The 17,530-nt window shown below is 44.8% G+C and overlaps 2 protein-coding genes across 4 annotated transcripts in view; both read right to left on the minus strand.

Annotated features, from left to right (window-relative positions):
• Positions 1–13,988, minus strand: part of CS (citrate synthase) — a 25,736-nt gene extending 11,748 nt beyond the window's left edge. Inside the window, exons 1-2 of one of the 3 annotated variants that reach the window (XM_070621651.1) lie at positions 13,683–13,988; positions 265–315 (exon numbers count right to left, since the gene is read on the minus strand). Coding sequence is in view for 1 of the 3 variants with exons in the window: in XM_008530127.2 (XP_008528349.1) it covers positions 265–315; positions 9,523–9,564 (93 nt within the window). In the remaining 2 variants the exon portion in view is untranslated. Of the gene's footprint in view, positions 1–264; positions 316–9,289; positions 9,437–9,522; positions 9,852–13,682 lie in introns of those variants that run through there. The other 2 variants (XM_008530127.2, XM_070621650.1) reach the window with 2 other exon arrangements.
• Positions 13,989–14,141: 153 nt separating this feature from the next.
• On the minus strand, positions 14,142–17,492 carry CNPY2 (canopy FGF signaling regulator 2). The gene is made up of 6 exons (XM_008530126.2): positions 16,948–17,492; positions 16,261–16,373; positions 15,991–16,106; positions 14,930–15,133; positions 14,674–14,770; positions 14,142–14,306 (listed from the first exon to the last, which is right to left on the minus strand). Exons 2-6 carry the CDS (start codon positions 16,346–16,348, stop codon positions 14,263–14,265), a joined length of 549 nt encoding a protein of 182 aa, XP_008528348.1. The 5' UTR covers positions 16,349–16,373; positions 16,948–17,492; the 3' UTR covers positions 14,142–14,262.
• Between the last annotated feature and the right edge of the window lie 38 nt (positions 17,493–17,530).

Raw genomic sequence — 17,530 nt, forward strand, 5'->3', positions numbered from 1 at the left:
TATGTTATATGTATTTTAGAATTTAAAAATTAAAAAAAAAAAACAAAGATTAGGCAAAAATATTTGATATTTCTACTTCACTACACTATTGAGTAAATCATTTCTTAAAATAGTAGTAATAATAATAGTTATAACAACAAAGACACCTCCAGGAGATACTCAAGATAATGATGAAAGACTGGGGGTTAGCCAACCCCCCACTCCCACCCCAATCCCAGGGTCAGGCTGCCTCAATGATCCTCAGTTCTTTTTTCCAAACTTTACCGTGGAGGAAGTGCTGGCATGACGGGCAGCAAGAACAAGACAGGATGCATTCTGTAAAGAAAACACAAAACCTTAGGCAATAGTTACTCCTCCCTCCTATGTATTAACAAGAAGCAATTACAGCGACCCAACCTCTCACTCTTCATCCTAGCTTCTAGTGACAGTTTGACATAAGAAAGCTACAAAAGGCCCTGAGCAGCTTGGAAGGAATTACCAGCCTAGAAGCAGCAGCAGGTTTAACTCTGCTTCTTGCATCCATAGCTTCATCAGCATTGCCTGAAGAAAGACTCTTTCCTACCCTCTGGGTTCCAGGGCTGGGCTTTGTTATAGGCAGAGAGAAAAGGTCACTTAACCCTGCTAGTAAGATCTCCCCAGCTCTCCAGGCTAGAAGAGCCCACAGGCAGAGGCAGCCTTTTACAACACTACTTCACACTCCTGGAAAAAGCACAGGAAGACAGAATATTTACAAAATAACAACTGACAGAGGACTACTCAACAGCAATGGAAACTAGAAAACTGGAAAATCATCTTCAAAGTGATGAGAGAAAATAATTATTAAGTTTAGAGTTGTATACCCAGGCGAGGAAAAAATCTTTAAAAAAGGGGTGAAATAAAGACATTTCAGATAAAAGCTGAGAGTTTATCACCTACACACCTATACCAAAGGAATTTTTAAAGATATACTTCAGGAAGAAAATTATCCAGAAAGATAAGTCTGAGATTCAAGAAAGCTATCCCTCCTCACAAAGAGAAATAGTGTAGCTAGCCTATGTTTTCTATGTTTAAGAGAAAGGTCTTTTTTCTCCAAAAAAACCTACTTTCTGAGAAGATGTTGAGTCGCAACAAAAAGTTCAACACTGCCTCTTGAAAAAATGACCATTTATGCCACTAACTATAAGGGCTTAGATAGGATTAACTTTTCTGCACCAAATTATTTTGAAGATAAAATGAGATCATCAAAGTAAAGCCTGTTTCCTCATGTAGAAAATGGTGTTAGTACCTACCACACATCTCAGAGTTGTCTTGTGATAATTAAATTAGAATGAATGTGAAAGCACTTGCAAACTAAAAAGATTACACACACACATGCGCACATGTACAAATAAACAAATCCCAGAGCAAGTCTACACCTTTCCTCCTTTTGCCAAAAGGCTAGACACCTTTTCTAGTAATTACTGCACTGTGTCTGGTTACACTGAAAATCACTTGAACCTGAGGTACTATATAAATTCCAAAACGCTAAATGCCTAGGGTCAGAGTTTATTAGCATCTGAGGCTTTTTAGAATTTAGTACGCCTCTTTCTGTTAGGGCAGAGAGGAGGAGTGAAAAGGGAAGAGATCCTTCATAAAAGTTTATTTTAAAAAGAATCAATCTAAAGCTAAATTCAGAGAGCATGAGGCAAGCTAATATGTCCCTAAAGCAAAGGAGGAACACCTCAACTTGTTAACCAGGGCTGTCTGTAACTCCTTTCATTAACTTCCTAAAGTCTCATCTAGCTTACTGAGGACTGAGGGCCATTTGGGCAAGAAGCAGGCAGCACAAACAGACCTTAGCCTCTTCACCCTACGTGGGGCGAATGGAAGCAGGATTCAGCACTCAAGAAATAACTTTGCCTTTTCTTACTAGTCACCAAAAAGTGGACAAGGGAAAACTTGTGACTAAGTTCAAACTATTGTTCTACAGAGCTAGCCATGCTCAAGCTATTCCATGCTCCATGGTCCCACAGATCCCCTGCTACAGAGGACCCATCTCACAGAGACCACATTGGTCCTGCAGTAGACCTTTTAATTGTGGGTAGGTGGTTGTTGCGGTGTTTTTGTTTTGTATGTATGTATTTATTTATTTATTTTACCGAGGAAGATTCATCCTGAGCTAACATCTGCTGCCAATCTTCCTCTTTTTGTATGTATGTATGTATATACGTATGTATGTATTTTGCTGAGGAAGATTCACCCTGAGCTAACATCTGCTGCCAATCTTCGTCTTTGTGTATGTGAGCCACTGCCACAGTATGCCCACTGACAGATGACTGGTTGAGTGGTGTAGGTCCAAGCCTGGGAACCAAATCCAAGCTGCCAAAATGGAGCACACCTAACTTAACCACTAGGCCACCAGTGGCTTTGTTTTTAAAGAGACTACAGGGGAGCACATCATCTGAGAGAGGAAAGAAGTTGAAATCGCTCCATAATGATACTTTTTCCACTTCTAACCAAGCTTAAGGTTCTATAATGGCTGGCTGCTTCATTGGCAAGAGGAAAGATTACAAGAAGAATAGCTTAAGGTTAAATCTCAGGCCAAAAAAATCTATCCAAGCTTAACAGATAGAATGAGAGCCCAGATCTTAAGATGAAAATAGAAATTCCTTCAGGTTGGAGGTGTTTCTTCCACCAGTATGAACATAAAATGAAAAAGTTTTTTTCCCCTTGTGAGAGAGAACTGCTAGAATCAATGAGCAGCACTCTCCTTTTACTTCATTTATAATTAAAAAAAAAACGGGGGGGATCAGAAAGAAAAGAGTGGAACGTCACTCAACAAGGCTGTAAGAATGCAACGTCAAAGGAATCATGAGTCATGCCTGCTGCTCAGTTACAGTCATTTCTCAGATCTGTTTCTATGAATCCTACTTCACCAGAATGGTTAGGGCACCCTACTTCCACCATCAGGAAAGTCTTAGTTTCCTTTGTAGACAGCATCTTTGCCATTTAATGAGGAGCCTAAGGAGTAACTTAAAGAGAGCTGATCTCCACTGTCCCTAATCTCCGTCAGCAACACTTCTTAGCCAGATCTCCAATTCGCAAAGCAATGCTAGTTTGTGGAGAGCTTGGTCATGTAGCTATAGAATCAAGCTAGTATATTCTGTTTATACTACACTTCTCTGTCATTCATTGGCTGTGTGACCCCTAGCCAAGTCATTTAACCTTTCTGCACCTCAGTTTCCTTATCTGTAAAACAGGAACAATAATGGTACCTGCCTCAAAGAAGTGCTATGAGGATTAAGTCAATATTTGCAAAGCACTTAAGGCCATATCTGGCACATAGCAAGTGCTTTGTATTTGTTATATAATAAATATATAAAAATAAATAGCATGGCCACTTTCTTGTACTCTTTAGTGTCAGGTTTAATTATATTTTTAGCTAACCCTGCAGCTGGAAGAAAACTAAAGAAATCAGAAGGATTTTAAAGGTAGCAATTCATTGATATGACCACTCAAAAGGCTAGAATAGGAAAAATTTAAGTTAGGACAACTTTATCTAATGATGTAGAAGACAGGGCACATGACTTGGAATTAGGAAAAGAAATCTGGGGTCTAGCCCCAGCTCCATTACTAAACAACTGAGACATCCAAAACAAAACAACTAAGACTCTGTTTTTCTTTCCTTCTCCATATTTAGGATAACACTCAAGCTACTTAGCTCAAAGTCTGATTCTAAGGCTCTGATAAGGACATACATAAAGGTACTTGAAAGCCTTGTTATTTAAAATATGACTGCCTGGCCAGCATCATTAGCATTACTTGGAGCTTGTTAGAAATGCAGAATTTGGGCCTCACCTCAGACCTTCTCAATCCAAATCTGCAGTTTAACAAGCTTACTAGGTGATCCATATGAGCAATGAAGTTTGAGAAACACCCACTGTCTAAAGTGTTAAGCAAGGGAGCAGAAGTGTAGAACATAGAGCATGAAATGTGGAGTTATCAAGGATCTAGTCCTAAATCCAGTCCTGCCGCTATCCCGCTGTGATACTTTCACTATATGACCTAACTTATAAGTCTGAGTTTTCACATCTCTAAATTGGTAAAAATAATGCCAAATTCAAGCAGACAAGTAGACTATATAAAATAATTTGCATGTAAGCATCTAGAACAGTGCCTTCTGCCAGCTGAGTCCAATAAACAGAAATGTGTTGGCCTGTTACCTACCACTTCAAGTGTCACAACTGTCTCCTGGAATTGGATCCCAGGAAAGAGGCAGTCAAGCACGAGGAAGGGGTGAACGGATAATTCCCTCTAGCTGTAGAACAGGAAATAAAGCCCCAATTTCCTTTATAAGGGCCTCCTGACCACAAGGAGAGGAGTCTCAGAGAGAGGAAACAAATTTAGCTAACAACCATGATCTCCACCAGCAGAGCAAATGGCTCTAGGTAGGAGATACTGGAGGACTGTCACACCCAAGGCTACACATCTCATTTCATCTGCCCCCTGGCTGCCAAAGAAAGGTGCTGACTAGTTTTGTACAGTACATTCAGGCTATACTCACTGATGGGAAAGGCAGATTACAAACCTGAGTCATCCCTGAACTTTCACTTCCTAGCTCCTCCCCCAATTCTGGAGGTGTGGCAACCAGGCTTTTGGCTTCTGGTTGCATGCCTCGCATAGAGTCACCCTACTGAACAGCAGCTGCCAGGTCAGTCAGGGAGTCACCGCACTCAATAGGTCAGCTCCTTCACGGGGAGAGATGGAGAACTGCTTCCAAAGACAAGGCCCTGGCTCACGTGTGACAGCTGGGAGTCCCTACAGGGCAGGGGCATCATGATCTCTAAGAGGCTTTTTCAAACCTCATATGCTGCCACCTCGGGCAAGAACTCTTCTAGTAAGTTTGCTATTATTGATAGAAGTGGGTTGTAGCTCTCAAATGTGCTAGGATGGAAAAATATAATTAAAAGAACCTAAAGGGCCAAGGAAGGAAAAGGAGTAATATTACATGCAAGAAATTCTGCCAGGCTTGTCTATAATACTTACGGTATTTCTGGAATAGGGTATTAGCCAAATCACTTACCAGAAATCAACTAAAACTACTCCCTTCTCCCCACAAATTCTGGGAACATCATAACCCTATCTGGATAAGCACTTACTCAATAATGTGGTTATTTCTCTCTTACTCCTCTTAGCCTATTATCATCACTGGTCCACACCCAGGACTCTCACTTTACAGAGAAAAAGCCAAATTTTCTTTGATCCTCCACTGTAAGCATATTCAGAACATGTCCTGCCACATATCCAGGATCTCCAACATTAAAAGCTTGAAAGAGATGCTCCTGATTTTAGAGCCCTTTCCTTCATCAGCAAAAGATCAGAGCTTGCCAAGCCAGCAGAACTAGCTTAGTTGATGAAGCAAATATAATGCACTAATAATTGGTAGGAAAAATCTTGTGCTACAAAGGCTTCCAGTGCAAAAGGAACAACTTGCATTAAGGGAAAAAGAACACACATAGGACAAAGGCCCCTCTCTCCCCAGAACCAGGTCAGAGAACTGAAGTCATTTAACATCTGTGTTTCACAATGGTGATTTCAGAAGTTGGCCTGCACTACTCGTCAGGCTACTTAATAGACTGAGCAGAGTAATCTTCAGATTTCATACTTTGACCTCCTTCATATGCACAGGAGTTTCCTTAATTCTACCTAACTGTCATTTGCTAACATACTCTCCGCTAAAGGTTCACTGAGCATTCATTGAGGAAGACAGCAAAAGACACCAATTCAGCCTTAGAAAAGAATCAAGAGTCCTAATTAACCTTTCAGTAGAAATCCTTACTGTTCTTTAATATTTGCTGAACACCTACTTATCATGTGCACACTAAGCAGAGATTGTGAATAAAGTATATAAGATCTGGCACCCTACTACTTTCTCAGGAACTAGGAACTGTTCCCCCAATTCTACTAGTTCCTACAAGTTTTAGCTCCTAACAGCTTGCTCCAGGGATTTACAAAAAACTTTTCCCAAGGCATTTGAAAAAAGGCCTAGGAAGACAAACCTAGAGAAAATAGCCTAAAATGGACTATTGTTTAGAATAGTCACTTTTGAAGTAAATTTTTAAAATAATCACCAATTGCAAAAAAAATACCTAAATACTCAAGTTTCATATATACATTCCATAAAGTTGCAAACAAAAAGGCCTGCATATGGCTTTACTAGTCCAACAGAAGGGGACCACGGAACATCATCAGTCAACTGAAGTACTTGAATAGAAGTTTCCAAATCCCATCCCCTCTTTGCTGAATCAGAATCTGAAGGCAGTTCACGAACGTGCTTCACGAATGTGCAATGTGAACAAGTATCCCAGGTGATCACGCCCACTGCAAACTTACAGACTTTTAAAAATGATAGCATGTTAAAAGAAATACAAGGACCTAAAGAATTTGGGCAGTTGAGGGAAGAACTGAAAGATAATCAGATCCTAAGAAAGATCTATTCCTAAAGTTGCCTTACTACTGTTTTAAATTTCACATCCTACTCAACACTATCATATTAAGTACAGAAACAGGGCAAAATGAACTACTGTGTGGCTTTAGAGAGATCCACCAAGTCTGGTTTCCTGCCTTCTGCCTCCTTCTGCCTTCTAAGAACCAGGAATGCCAGCCTTCCCTTCTCTGATTATCTATTTCACCACTGCTCACCTCGCCTCCCCACACCCATGCATTCACCTGCCACCAAACCAAAGCCTACCAGGAAGAACAAATGCAACCATCTCACCACTAGCATGTGATGAGGCTTTACTCTGCACTTTCCATCTTTGGTCCATCTAGTAAGCATCAAGGAATTGTCATTACTTTGGGTAGGCTGAGATTCAAAGTGAAGGCACAGAGATTTAAGCGCTTGCCTGTAAAAGTTTTGAGCTTTAAGGCTAACTAACATTTCATTGGATAAAACTGACTTGGTTTTTTTTTTTCTTTTTGAGGAAGATTAGCCCTGAGCTAACTACTGCCAATCCTCCTCTTTTTGCTGAGGAAGACTGGCCCTGAGCTAACATCTGTGCCCATCTTCCTCTACTTTACATATGGGACGCCTACCACAGCGTGGCTTTTGCCAGGTGGTGCCATGTCTGCACCTGGGATCTGAACTGGTGAAGCCCAGGCCGCCGAGAAGCGGAATGTGCGCACTTAACCGCTGCACCACCGGGCTGGCCCCAGACTTGGGTTTGTTGAAAGCAATTTCAGACTAGGATTTATACAAGAGATGTTGTGCAGTGGTGTAGGTCTACTGTAAAGGAATCATAGGTATTAATTTAAATGTCTTCAAAAAGTCTAGAAATAATCTAGAAACGCTTTTGAATTGATTTACTCAAAGTTATCAAACATCCTAGCTTGGAGAAGCAATTCTCAACGGTACAAGAAGTAACTAGGATTGGTTAATTACACTGGTGTCCAGAGTCCAGAAGTGAATTGGTGGCCCTACTCCAATTCTCAGCCCAAAATCAAACCCAGATCACCTGTGAAAAGACAGTATTTACATCACAAAACTAAGGCACCCACAGCTAATACTAATGCCATTGCTTAGCATGAATTCAGTTAAACAATTTCAAGGATCTGAATTAGTCTCTCACTCCAATTTAGGTGTTCATTTAAATTTCCTGACAGTAGGTAGGGTGGAACAGAACAATGACTAATATTTGTGTCTCCTAGCAAGGTTAAAAAAAATCTCGCCTCAGAAAAGTGAAACTACATCTGACCTTGAGAATCAAAGTGGTAGGGGTCAATTCTCCCAGGTTAGAAGACTATTTTTGCCTTCTAAAGCCTACCTGAATAGCAAAAGTAAAATCGAGTACCAATTAAGCTGCAAGCTAATCTGGAAAGCTCAGGTAGGTGCTAACAATGCTGACAAACTGAAAGACTTCTTGGTATCCTGGTCATACTGCGTAGATCTCAGGAAATTTCTACTCCTGAGTCTGTTGGGCTTTGCTAGTTTTAAGAGTCAAAAGCTTTCTAATGGCTTCCATTTTACACGTTTCTGAGATCCTCAGATCCATCTCTAACAGGAAACTAAAGAAAATAATAATGATACAATTACATGGCCCTGTCACCCCAAAAGCTTTCTGAGCTTCCCTGGAGGCTTAAGAGACAAAATAAATTCAAAAGGTAAATTTTAAAGGCTTTTTCAAATACACTGTAGGGTTAGACTATCCGGTCTGGGTTAGTAACTCTGGAATGAGCTAATTATAGTGTCCCCTATTCGGCCAAAACACTATCTAGAACTTGCTTCATTTCCCAAGAGGCTTCCTTACCCTGTTCCCTGGCAGCAGGAGAAGTAACAGTCAAGTAAGACAAGTATCTCCCCAATGATCAGCGTCCACCTTGCTGCTGGGTGCCTGGAAGAACTCCAGCGTCAATCCTACAGGTTTCACCTTATTTGCCAACCATGCAAGATAATGCACAACAAGCCAACACCATTCTAAGACTCCTTTCCTTCAGGTGTTGGCAACTTTAATCTGTCTGCAGAAGAGAGTATAAATTCTTCGAAGGAATCAAGGTCACTTGTGGGACTGTCCCTGCATGGATTAGAGGATGGGACTCCCTCAGCGCGAGTCTCTCTGTTTAAAGGGCCAAGTTACCCAGAGACAAAAGTACTGGCATTTTGAAATTGAAAGCACCATCCCCTGCAACAACATTCCTAGGAACCATAATGGCAACAAAAGTCAAGCAAAGGAATGAGAGCAAACTCTCCTGAGAAGAGTAGAAGAGCAACAGCAAAACCCTGGCGAGAGAGTAGTGGGATTGGTCATGTGACCTCGGCATTACTATCTCCTGCCCAGTATCTTCACTTAGTTTGGAGGAACAATCTTTCTGATTCTTTCTCCAATTATACGTTACAATCATGCAGGTTTTACAGAAGCGCTCCCCCCCCACCCAAGCTCCTCCTATATACAAAGAATGAGTACAAGAGTCCCAAGGACAAAGAGCACCTGAGTCCCAGTCCTTTAGCAGGAAATGCTACGGCTTGGTCACTAAAGGCTTAAATAATTGGGCTGGAGAAATGGAAACGGGCAGTTGAGGAACTGACAAGGCCTTCCCTACAAAGCAGAAGCCGAAATCAGGCACCGCTCCAGCTCTGGCCCAGGGACAGCGAGCACATCTGTTCACCCCTGCCACTCCTCTCACCCCCGCCCCCTCCTCCAAACAGGCTCTTTCCCCAACTCCAGGGGAACACGGCACCGATGTTCTCCACTGGCGGCTCCTCCTTCTTGCAGGGACACGCACCCCCTACACTTCCACCCTACACGTGCAGGGTGACAGTATGGTCCGGCCATACCTCCCGCTCAAGCCCGCGTGCCGGGCCGGGCGGCCCTCACTTCACCCGCGGGGCTGGAAGGCCAGCGCAGCACATGGCCCGGAGCTCCACGCAGGGCCGGCGGCCAGCCAAGCGCAGGGCCCCTTTAAGGCGCGCCGGGGCGTGTATGGGGAGGGGAGGGAGACCCCGGCGGAGGGCCTGCAGTCGCCTCAGCCCCACCCTGGGACGGCGCGCTCCCTCCTGTAGTTGCTCACCTTGGCTCCGAAGAGCCGGGCGGCCGCAGTGAGTAAAGCCATGTCGGGCAAACTCGGGGATCTGGTGGGGAGGGAAGAAGGGGAGAGCGCTGCGGCAGGAACGGGAGCCGCTGCGGCCGCACTAGAGGCCGCGCCGACCGGTGGACAAGGTTGAAAGGAGGCGGCTGAGGGAAAGGGGAGACGAACCGGCGGCGGCGCCCAGCCCGGGGTCCTCAGCGAGTCCCCGCCTACCACCCCGAGCCCGCTCCCGCCCCTCTCAGGGCACCGGTCCCGGGCTCCGCCATTGGTCCGGTGTGGAGGGGGGCGGGACCTGAGCCGTTGACAGGAGTTGTGGTGGGCAGGATTGGGCCGCCTGCGTCAGGCTAATTACGGCTGGATGGGCGGGGGGGTAGCGTGTAGGTGGCTAAGTATGTGCCTGAGAACTCAGTTAACTTCCTTCTTAGGCTTTTTCCCTTGCCCTTAACACATTTGGAGTTAGTTCTGACGTGAATATTAGAGAAAAAGCCCTAAGGACTTCGACCTTTGAACGTCCTCGGAAGTCAATCCCTTAATATACTATCACGGCAACTGATCATTGCCCACTCCTCCTACCACCTTGGCATGCTTTCTTGAAGAATGTCTTTGGTCAATGATTTAATGGCCATAGAGGTGACATTATGTGGACACAAGCTATGATGCCAGAGTTAGTTGCTTGGTGTAGATCATTTGAGGTCACCAGAGGCCACGATATTATAGATACTAACAGCCCCCAATATGTGGAGAAAGAAAGGAAAGGCAGGAGCCTGAATATCCAGTGCTCTTTGTGGGCTGTCAGTTCCGCCTTCCAAGTCTTCCAACCACTCCCCTTAACATGAAGGTTTACAGCGCAGGCCAGAGCCTCTGAGTCCTAGGCATTAGTCTCACGTAACCCCATATAGCCAGCCCACCCCACATCTAGGCATGAGATCAGGACTGCAGACTAACCCTTCATCCAAAATCAGGCATTAGGCACCCTCCTTTTTTGTCACATCACTCCTGTCGCTGCCATAGGGCCTCTGGACGCCTTCTCCTACTTGCTATTTACTATACACGCTTATCCTGTGCTCCCCAGCGACCATGAAATGAACCAGGGCACTAAAGTGATCTTCCACACCACTGTTGACTGACTCCTCTGGGTAGACAAGACCTCAGGACCTTTCTGCCTTCCTAAGCTTATCACTGTCAATGACCCAAGGGCAGAGGGGGACTGACCCAAGGACCAGGGTGCCTTATCTACAAACCCCAAGCCCCAAATGAAGTCCATTTATCTCCTCACATAGCAGTGACATCAAGTTCAGAGGTCTCAGTACCCTCTAAGCCAGGTTTAGATAACCTAGTTTGTCAAGAAACCTAGTTTATAGCTTAGACTTGGAAAAAGAGAAAGAAAAACAGCATTTCTCTTCCCAAGTTTGCTCATACCCAGCTTCACAACTACCAATCAATGCTCCTCTGGCTTGGGGATCAGATAGGTAGGTCTTATGAAAGAACTTCATGAAGAGAAACCAAGCAGTCCCCCAGAGGAGCACTGACCTCACTACCTCCTCTGTGACTTCAAAGCTCCACTGGTCAATATTTGCTCCCAATTTAGCGTCTCACAGAGGATTTCCTTGTAACCCTAGAATAGTCTGACCTGGTTTCTTCTCTCTGGTTAATGATCCACAGAGACTAGGCAGCATACCAGAGGAGTGAACTCCAGTGCCCCAAGAGAGAGGAGGCATTCTCAGGGTGAGGCTACCAAAGGGATACTTATTGAGTGGCCATAAGGGTAACCTATTTTGGAGCTCTAGTGGTTGGAAGGAAGATGGAGAACAGTAATGCTCTAAGCCCCTTGACACAGTGTCTTGGAGCGTAGCATCACCAGGACTTTGTGGACTTGTTTAGTTGTTCACTCCTGATCCACTGCTATCAGGCCAATGGGAAAGCCCAGGGATCAAAGGGACTAAATGGTATCTCCCAGGAGCTGGCTTAGTCTGTTTCTGAACATGGATGGGACCTGGGAGGTGGGAGGAAAGTTAAGGGAGGATTGACATGAATAAAGCAGCCAAGTGAGCTCTACGTCAAAATACAACTAAATTCCTGAGAACTGGAGGGAGCATGGGAAAGAAGGCCGAGCATTAAGGTCATCTTGACCTTGGGAGGACCTCTTTAAAATGGACAGAGGCAATGGTGCCCCCTGGTGGCCTAAGATAAGTGGGAGAATGCAGCCTAAACTGTCTATATCAGTAAACCAAACTCCTGTATTTAATGAGTAATAGCTAAAATTTATTGAATACTTACTATTTCCAGATACTACCTAAATGTGGTACATGCATCATGTTAATTAATCCTCACAACAACTCTAAGGGATGTAGGTAATATTATTGTCTCCACAAAGGAGGAAACCAAGGCTCAGGGCTATAGTTTGTAATTGGCATTGCTAGAATTCATACCCAGGTTGGCCTCACTCCAGAAGCTGTATCTTAACTACTAAGCTGTATTATTTATATGGTGATGACTATGAATTATTAGCTGCAACTCAGGAAGGGGACTTTTGAGTCATTGTTAACTGTCTCCTGGGCACATCTGATCAATATGTTGCTATACGTACACATATTTTAAAAAATAAGGAACTATATAGTCTTACTCATCTGTGAACCTTTGTACATCCATAGCTGAAATACATGATAAACAGTGATCCTCTCAGAATACATAAAGGTGGAGAGACAAACATTTAACACCTAAAATGACCAGGGTAGAATGGGCTTCTTACAAACAATAATCAGTCTGGAAAAATGGCTGAAAAGAGAATACTTTTTCACTACAGATTATTAGAATCAGAGGGCATATGTTCAAACTTGGAGGCAGTTTTCAAACAAATAAAAGTGTTACTTAACACAGTCACTAGGGACTACACGGAGGCTCCACTCCGGGGAGTGAGACATAGCAGAAAGACCACTGGCCTAGGGATAAGGTGACCACTAGGGCTGAAGTCTTGGCTCCCCGTTGACTACCACCACCTCTTTGAGCCTAGTTTCTTCATCTGTAAAGTGGGAGTGACATCTATTTCCTGGAGTTGTAAAGATTAAATAAGGAGGTGTTTGTGCTTATTATATGAGTATTCAGTATATACTAGTTCCCTTTCACTTGCTATTCTTCCTTGTCCTATATTTAAAGGAATCCTATCCCTGCTCTGAATCCTTTTTAACAGCAAAAATCCTCTAAAACTTATTTTCAAAGGACTAGATTTTCCCATAATAAATTTTCCTAGTCACATCCAGATCTCATTTAACACTCTTTGGCAATGTTTCTTTAAGTTCTAACATTTTATTGATAAACTCATTTAGAAGGCATGTAAATCTTACCGTGTAAGCAGATATGCAAGGTTGAGTATATGCTCTACCAAATACTGGGACAATAATTTGTTAGAGTGAGCCTCCACAAGGGTTCAGATAAATTCATAGATTCCTTGTGGTAACCTGTGATGTGAATTAAGAGATGTGCAGGTGGGCCGGCCCTGTGGCTGAGTGGTTAAGTTCGCGCATTCCGCTTCAACAGCCCAGGGTTTCGCTGGTTCGGATGCTGGGCGTGGACATGGCGCCGTTAATTAGGCCATGCTGAGGCAGCATCCCACATGCCACAACTAGAAGGACCCACAACTAAAAAATATACAACTATGTAGTAGGGGGATTTTGGGAGAAAAAGCAGAAAAAAAAATAGATTGACAACAGTTGTTAGCTCAGGTGCCAATATTAAAAAAAAAAAAAAATGGGCAGAGGTGAACTAGGCCTCCAAGATCCCTTTAGAGTCTAAAATGCTTAATTTAAAAAGTCTTTGAAATCTTTATTCAGGTGTTCTTTCCCTGGGACAGAAACATTCCATTCCAAACCCTGAGACAGCCACACCTCAGGATCAGTTTAAGAAGCTCCCCAAAGAAAGTATCTTTTAGGTTTTCAGCCCTATACCTAGTACAGAATCTCTACATATAGGAAGTAGGGACAGACTTTAGTCCAGATCGACAATGGCTAGTGATGGAGCCGAGAAAGGTATACTTTAGTGTTGCTGTTGGCATCAAATCTAAAGCTTAGGACAGCAAGCAAGGCCTTTCATTAAATAACATTCCTTACCTTATCTCTCCCTATCTGATAAAGTGATAAAGCCCTTACTTTTCAGCTGAGTTGATCACATCCATTTTCCTCTTCCTGTCTGCTCTTGCTGATCCCTCCATCTGGAAGGGCGGGGAGGGAGTAATGTATGTTCATTATTTCCTTCAAGATCAAGCTCTATCTTACTTTATGTTTCATCAGTATGAATACACTAATTTCTAGAATCCTATCCTACCACACTTTTATGTTCCCTTGCTTATTCATAGAGGTTCCTCTTCTCTCCACAATAGACTTTAAACACATTGTATTGAGTAGGCACTGAAGAAGTGCTTATGGAGTTTATAAGTCCAGCAGGAATCTCAGACGGCACAAGAATGAAAGTTTTAGGCTCCTCCTCCCTTAGTGCTACACCATTCCCAAAGCTCTTCCTTCCCTTCCCATTTCTTTCCTGTCTGGAATCCCCTATCTTCAAGCCTAATGTAAGGGCTGATTCTGGGCATGAAAAGACAACACAGTTCATACTTTTGGTTTCATTTTTTTCAGTTCATTTCAGTAAAAACATAATATAAAAGACATTGCCACTCTCTTCCCCTCCTGGGGGTGATCCATCAAGCCTGTCAGTCTGGGCCGCTCCAGTGGCTCACAGCTCATCATGGGATATGTGCAAGGCATGGTCACACAGATCTGCAAAAGCACAGAACAGCTGGAAGGAAACTGCCACTCTCATATGGATATATGCCCCAAGGAAGAAAATACCCCCAACCAAACTGGCACACACACCATTTTTCAGAGCATATACTTTTAAATGACAAAACATTCCCACTATCCTCTCACCTGTATTTCAAGTGAGGGAGCCAGAAATTCTGCAAGATGACAGGAAGAGAATAGAGAGGAACAACCCAAGTCTAGTAAGCCATGGGTAACGGAAGCCAACTCTTGAGCTAATATTAGAGGATGGGGCGGGGGGTGGGGGGCGCGGCAGGTACGTACTAAGGAATGTGCCAGGTTCCACAGGGCTGTGAGGACAGGAAGTAAAGTGGGAGTAATTTACCTGTTCGCTTACTACAAAGTTTGTCTTTAACGTTGTCAGCCTCTCGGGAAAAGAATTCAATGAGTTCATCCTCGTATTCCTCCACAATGCTCTCACACTGTCAACCCAAGGGAGAAACATGTGAGAGGGCAGCAAGAAGAGGCCTCTTGCCTCTGCCTCGAGAGAGGAGGACAGGGACAGTAACCCAGCTTTCCACTTGGGCTCTCCAATAGCTCTCCTAATTTCTGCAAACCAGCCACCCACTCCCGTAGCTCACCGCAAACTTGAGGGTGCCGCTGATGTCTGAATCAATTCGGATGCCCTGCAGGTCCAGTTCACTGGATTCTCCATTCCGGCCCACTACACGTACATAGTTCTTTCGGTGGGTGGAAGGGTCAATCTGTTCCCCATACTCCTTCATCCGGTCACATACCTCCTCTAGCAGCTCAGTGAGGTGGGCCTCTGAGCGAGCATAAGGCACCTAGAAATGTCCTCAGCCTTAGGTCACACTCTTCTACCTCTGAACATTAGTAATTTATATCCTTACTTTGCCTTTCAAATCTAGCTGAACGAACCTATTCTAAAAAGCCTTCCCTAATTAAAAACAGTATGATTTATTTGTATAGTTCCAAAGTGCTCTCAAATATATGATCTTATTTGACCTCATAATATAAGCCTAAGAAATAAAAAAGGTGTCATTAACTCCATATTATAGATAAACAGAGACCTCTTCGATTAATCCTAGTCAACTATGTGTTCCTTTCCTTTGAATTCTCTTAATTTTTATGGAGGTAAGATGATTTTATTTTCTTGTATTAAAATGAGACTAATATCTGCCCTCAACAGGAGAGCATCAGAGAGGAAGTGTAGGCTTTGAGGCTAACAACTGTTAAAGTATTTCACGAAGCATCATAACCTTAACATTTCTTTAGATATTGTTTACCACGTACAGCTTTGAGTACATGTGTTATGTTTGCAACTAAAGTTTCCTAAATACAAGGGTAAGCTCATCTGTTTTGAATGAATGTTCGTATGTGTACCATACTGTCATAGTGAAAACCTGAGTCACGTGGATTAAGGATGTGGAGAAGGGGGTTGATCAGGGTTCTCTGTTTGCTAACAACTTCTACAGCAGAAACAAAGTATTAAGGTTTGGAGCCAGGAAGCAAGTGCATAGGGTATAAGCCTCTAGTCTCTTCCAAATGAGACAGCCCAATCTTTTAGATACCTCTCTGGGTCAATGTTTTCTTCATTTCTATTACACCAAGGTCCTTCTTAGTTGAGTTCTCATTCAACGTCAGAGTGGGCTACTTTATTTGGGGGAACAGTAACAGATACCTCCACTACTGACTGGCTGCCATCTGGATTGATTCGGAAAGAACCCATCTGAATGGTCTTCTTGGGATCCACTTGGGCAATCTCCCACTCTAGTTCATCCACCAGAGCCCTGCAAGCTGGTGCAAGGGAAGAGAAGGGGAGGTCGGGGGAGAAAGGAATCAAGCCAGGGAATTTCCATTCATCCTTCTCCCAGGCCTTGGATCTCATGCCCTTCCAAGGCTCTATCTTCCCCACCCTCCTTCCTCCCACTTCTTCTCATTGTGCCTTTACCTCCACAGTGTAGATCCTGGCTTCTCCGAGCCCAGGCAGTTACCAGCAGGGCCCCCAGAAGCAGGGCCAGCCAACCCCAGCCTTTCATCTTTAGCGTAATGGGGTTGCTCCACCTGGGTTTAGGTTGAAATAAATCATAGGTGTGAGGAGCTGGCTCCATTCTGCCGACGCCGCCTCCCGGCAACCCATCCCTCATCCCAAGGCCTACAAAGGCCCCACTGTGACTCTGGCTCTACTTTCCAGGAAATGGCAGGGACACAAAGGAGCGCCTCTGTTCCGGCGCTTGAAGACCCGGATTTCCCGGGCAGTGGGTGAGAGCGCGAGCTGGGGACTTGGGGCTCAGCCCCAGCCACTACGTCGACAGGTGAGGCCCTACATGTTGGTACTTCAGCCTTGGCTGCCTAGGACTCACAGGGCAGCCATGGAATGGGCTGGCGATTAAGCGAGCACGACAGGCACAGAGGAGCTGCTGGGAACGAGAGCAGCCGATTCAGGCCAGGAGGCAGCGAGGTGGCCGGCCGGCGAAGATAGCACTCAATACTAGTGCCTGTTTGGACCCAGCACGGAAGATCACTGCATTCCCACCTCCGGCCTACAAACTATCTCCCATGAGGACCAGGCCCCTTTCTAAGGACCCCGCCAGTCCAGTCCATCCCCGACCCTCAGCGCCACTCGCATCCGTCCCACCTCTGCTCCCAGGGCCGCCGCCGTGGCCCAGGCGCTGGAAGACGGCCGGACTCTCACTTTCAGCTCCCGACCCTAGCACCTGGCTGGGGGAGCGGGGCTGTCCGGGCTTCTCCAGAGAGCGCTCCGGCGCTTTCCAGACACGGGGTGCCCCGGCGACCGCCTGACCCAGCTCCCTGCACCTTAACTGGGAGCCCAAGCAGAGCTCCGATGCGCTGCGGTGCAAGCCCCACGCCAGAGACCGACCCCAAACCCGCCCCTCCAAACTCTCGCGGGAACAGGCAGCTTTAGGAGCGGCTCCCAGGCAGTGAGGACCCCGGTGGATCGCAGAAGGACCCAAACTTGCGTGGCGAGCTGCTCCACGTGACCACCAGGGGTCAGCCGAAGAATAGGAGTGGCCTGAAGCAAGGACAGAGCCGGGTATGGTGTATGAAGGAGGTCAGGCGGGCGCGAGTGTCAGTCTAGGCGGGCTAGAACCTTCAAAAAGAAAGGTGCACTGCCCGCCAGTGAGAAACCCAGCTTTCGATTCCCAGGAAACTACATATCCCAGGAAGCACCGCAGTACCACACAGGTCCTTTGTTAATA

This window comes from Equus przewalskii, chromosome 5 (assembly GCF_037783145.1).
Source record: "Equus przewalskii isolate Varuska chromosome 5, EquPr2, whole genome shotgun sequence".
Taxonomy (NCBI): domain Eukaryota; kingdom Metazoa; phylum Chordata; class Mammalia; order Perissodactyla; family Equidae; genus Equus; species Equus przewalskii.

What these genes read in the sequence shown, in the direction of transcription:
- CNPY2 (XM_008530126.2), bottom strand. Translation starts at nt 16,348, where the DNA reads ATGAAAGGCTGGGGTTGGCTGGCCCTGCTTCTGGGGGCCCTGCTGGTA. An exon ending in CCAGGATCTACACTGTGGAG is followed by an intron (nt 16,107 to 16,260) that starts GTAAAGGCACAA and finishes CCCTTGCACCAG; the next exon opens with CTTGCAGGGCTCTGGTGGAT. An exon ending in ACTTTGTAGTAAGCGAACAG is followed by an intron (nt 14,307 to 14,673) that starts GTAAATTACTCC and finishes GTGCTTTTGCAG; the next exon opens with ATCTGTGTGACCATGCCTTG.